The following is a 3,756-nucleotide window of genomic DNA, read 5'->3' as shown; positions in this document are numbered from 1 at the left end:
AGAAAATTGTTGTACCAAAAGTTCTTCTTTGAAAAAAAAAATAACTGCTTTTTTTTTTTTCTATGTAAAAACTTTCTTGATGTTCCAGCAAGACAGAAAATACGATGTTTTTTCTTGAAACAAAAGTCTTTTTGCTTTCTTAAGATTCATTTTTTTGCAGTGTAGGTCTAGACATCCCACCTTTTCCAGAGGATCTGCTGCGTGTCAGTCTGTTGAAGTTTTGAAAATATGTTTTCTTTATGAAAACTGAATGAAAAGGTTGCATGTAACTGCTCTAACAAGACTTAGTGGGTTTGACACATTTTCATCCACCCTCTGGATCAGCTCTGTGGACGAATGCTGGGTATTAAAGCCAAACTTTTTTTTTTTTTCCCCTCACAGCTGTTCGGTGCTGCTCTGCCCGTTAGTGTTTTATTTGGCTTCGGCTTGCTGAAATTTACATTTTGAAGCAAGGTGGTTTTGAAGTACTTTTATTGACTTAAAGCACTCGTACGACATCTGCTTGCTTGCATGAAGAGAAACACATCGTGACTTTCCAGGTCCTTAATAATTACAAACATTTTCATCTCTGTCATGCTTGTATCCTCGTGCATGGGATATTTTAGTGCCACACAGGCTTCAGTTTTTGGCAAAAATGTGACCAAACTGAAATGTAAAGAGAGGAAACTGTCAGCACATGTGTTCTTTTGTACAGGTGGAAGGTTTTTTTTCTGCTGAATTACATTTTTAGAAAGGTAGCGAGTTAAATTGTGGACATAAAGCTGCTCATAGAGACGCTCAGCAGCATTTCTCTGCTCCAAAACCCTCGCTGAGGACATACAACGTGTCTGTCAGCGGGGTGGCCATTCAACCAGGAGGCCCTGACAAAACCGCCACTTAGCCCAGTGCTGGGCTCACACAAAGGGCCCAGGTCAGGGGTCACCTGGAAAGCTGGAGCTCCCCACACTCTTTTCTCATGCCTTTCTTTTTGTCACTATGTCTTTTCCACTCACTCACCCCCCTCTCCCCCCTCCCTGCCCTCCTCCATCCCCTCTTGCTTTTCTATTTTGCAGGTCTTCTGGGCCCATTGTCTGAACGGCCTCTTCCACTCCGTCATCCTCTTCTGGTTCCCCCTTCAAGCCTTCCGGCATGGTTAGTGGCTCCCAGAGACTCCTCCACAGCTCTCAGAGGACTGGATGAAAAGGGGGAGACGGTCAAACTCGCATACTTTGTCTTAATTAGTTCTCTCTTCGGCCCTCTCCTCATGAATCAAAAGCACGTGTGTGTCTGCTGACTGAGGGACACGCATTAACAGTTAGGGTTCATACTCGCTGCAGTTCGTGCAGAACGACTTTTGGAGACGCTCAGAGTGTTGGTGGTTTCATGAAAAAATGTGGGTGCCACACCTTCACAGGAAAGGCAGTGGTGCTCGTTTTATGCCCTCTAATATCCACTGTGTGTCTGTGGGAATACGGAGAATAGAAATCTAGACCGGTCGCTTTTGGCTGACCAAAGCGGAGGACCACACAGGCTTGGGCCTGCTCTGCAAACAAAAGCACCAGGCCCCCTCACTCTGACTGACAGGCTGTCAGTAGACAACCCCCCCCCACACACACACACACACGTGACCAGCCGGAAGTGAAGCCAGAGCGAAGCTCCGTCTTTGTCTGCCTGCTCTCCCTGTTGACGTTTGGGCCATTCTTTCAGCCCGAGCTTTGTTTAGGGTTCGTCTGTAGCATCTGCTTTTGTTTGACAGAGTTTATATTTTACATCACTATTAACCAAATGTTTGATTAGTCCATTAGTCCTCCTTCAGCAGCCAACATTCATCCATGTAATCATAAAAAAGTCGTCTCCCAAGAGAATTAGTTCTGACACTCATAAATCTGTTGCTCAGTTTTCTAGTCTTTCTGTGTGTTTTTTTAAACAAACTCTTCATGTATTTGTGACAAAGAAGATTGATATTCCAGCCTCAGCCAAAGCAACATTTCAATGTATTTTTTTTATGAGGAAGTTCACACTGTGCAGCACTCAAGTGATTTTCAGCATGTTTCTGAGTTGAAGAGAGGTGACGACACTTCTGTAACAGATTGTTCTTGATTCAATTCACAGATACGGTGTTTGGCAATGGAAGAACTCCAGACTATCTGCTCTTAGGCAACATGGTTTACACTGTAAGTGAGTTGGTCTGATTCATTCTGTGCAGTTGTGTTGTCCTGCCAAGTGTCAACAGCAACAACAAGATTGATATAAAGCTAGGTTTTGTGTTCAATAAGAAACATATAATGAATTTGTTTAAAAATAAATATACAGTGTTCCTTCACTAGATTGGGCTTCACTTTGCACCATCTCACTGTTTTACTGTTTTTTTTCTGTGCAATTTACAAATTTTCTTTATATACAGTGCACTTTGTTCTGCAACCTGATTGGCTATTGATCCCGTCAATTTCCTCACTCAGACCACTGACATATATAGAGATGGACAAAGAACCTCCGGTACCAAGGAAATAAAGTCAATTTACTCTCCATTTTTCCGCGGTACGGACTGGTGATTGGCCGAAGTCGGTCTGAGTCATCATTTCTATGGCAACCACTCTAAACAAGAGTGAGCTTGTTGGAAAGCCACACCCCTTCCACTGAAAGCTGGCTCAGGAAAATCTGTCAAATGATTCAAACATTCGAGATGGGGCCACATGCTTTTGAGGCATCTGATTGGCCAGTTTATGAATTGGATAAGTTGTGATGATTAGCAAGAACATGTTAAAAAGAGCTGGCAGAGCAAGAATGGTGATTCTGACAGATATAATGACAGAGTAATAGCTTTTTATTTCTCTATAGAAGTCTATGGGATTTTGACTTTCGGGGAACATCGGGTACTTCTCTTTGGAACTCTGGGGAACAATCAGATCTTTTGTTTTCATTCTATAATGCTAGTCTTATTTTTCTATGAAGGTTTGAACCCCAGTTTTTAGAACGTAACTGCCGCAGTAAACAAGGGAACACTGTACACATAACTAAAGAGCATTTTACTGATAATATGACTGTATTTGCAGTTTGTGGTCATCACAGTCTGTCTCAAAGCCGGCCTTGAAACCTCATCCTGGACTACGGTAAAATAAAATTCCTTCTTCTTTTATGTTCACTGTTGTTTTTCATTCTACAGCTTTCCTTTTATGGTTTGCTCTCGGAGAGATTGTGTGAAGGCAAGATGGAAACTTGTCAATTTATCAAGACACTCCATGTAACCATTGAAGGCCAAAGTATGTTAGTTAATGCAATTGCTGGACTAAATTTGCTTTGAAATTCAATCTTCTCTTGATTGTACATCAGATGCTTTTAAAAGGGCTATACCATGATTTTCTTAAACCTTTCAGAGTAAACTATATCCATATATATGATCTTCTATTACCTTAGGAACACTAAATAACAAATTCATTTCATTTCTTTACGCACTGTAGTCTCTGTTTAGCTTCCCTTAGGACACTTGAAGTTTACGTTATTAAATTTGCTTAAGTATAAGTATAGCAAGTATACTATAAAACAGGAGTCTCAAACTCAATCGTACAGGGGGGCAAAATCTAAAACACACCTTAGGTCGCAGGCCAAACAGGATAAACATTTATTAAACACTCTAAAACTAAAATATTAAAAAAGTAACTTAATTATGAACTAGATATATAGCATTTCCCGTAGGGGTGTGCCAAAATATCGATATTGCGATATATCGCGATATTTAGTCCTGCGATCGATTCTCGATGGGTTCTCACCAAGTATCGA

General features: G+C 41.1%; 1 protein-coding gene across 7 annotated transcripts in view; it reads left to right on the top strand.

Annotated features, from left to right (window-relative positions):
- Positions 1 to 3,756, top strand: part of atp8a1 (ATPase phospholipid transporting 8A1) — a 122,804-nt gene that overhangs the window by 95,156 nt on the left and 23,892 nt on the right. For all 7 annotated transcript variants that reach the window (XM_024283096.2, XM_024283094.2, XM_024283095.2 and 4 more), the window contains 3 exons: positions 1,053 to 1,131; positions 2,092 to 2,153; positions 3,033 to 3,089. In XM_024283096.2, the coding sequence (XP_024138864.1) occupies positions 1,053 to 1,131; positions 2,092 to 2,153; positions 3,033 to 3,089 (198 nt within the window). The remainder of the gene's footprint in view (positions 1 to 1,052; positions 1,132 to 2,091; positions 2,154 to 3,032; positions 3,090 to 3,756) is intronic.

This window comes from Oryzias melastigma, linkage group LG10 (genome assembly GCF_002922805.2).
Source record: "Oryzias melastigma strain HK-1 linkage group LG10, ASM292280v2, whole genome shotgun sequence".
Lineage (NCBI taxonomy): Eukaryota > Metazoa > Chordata > Actinopteri > Beloniformes > Adrianichthyidae > Oryzias > Oryzias melastigma.
The sequence above is the reverse complement of the archived record's forward strand: the minus strand, read 5'-3'. Positions and strand labels throughout refer to the sequence as shown.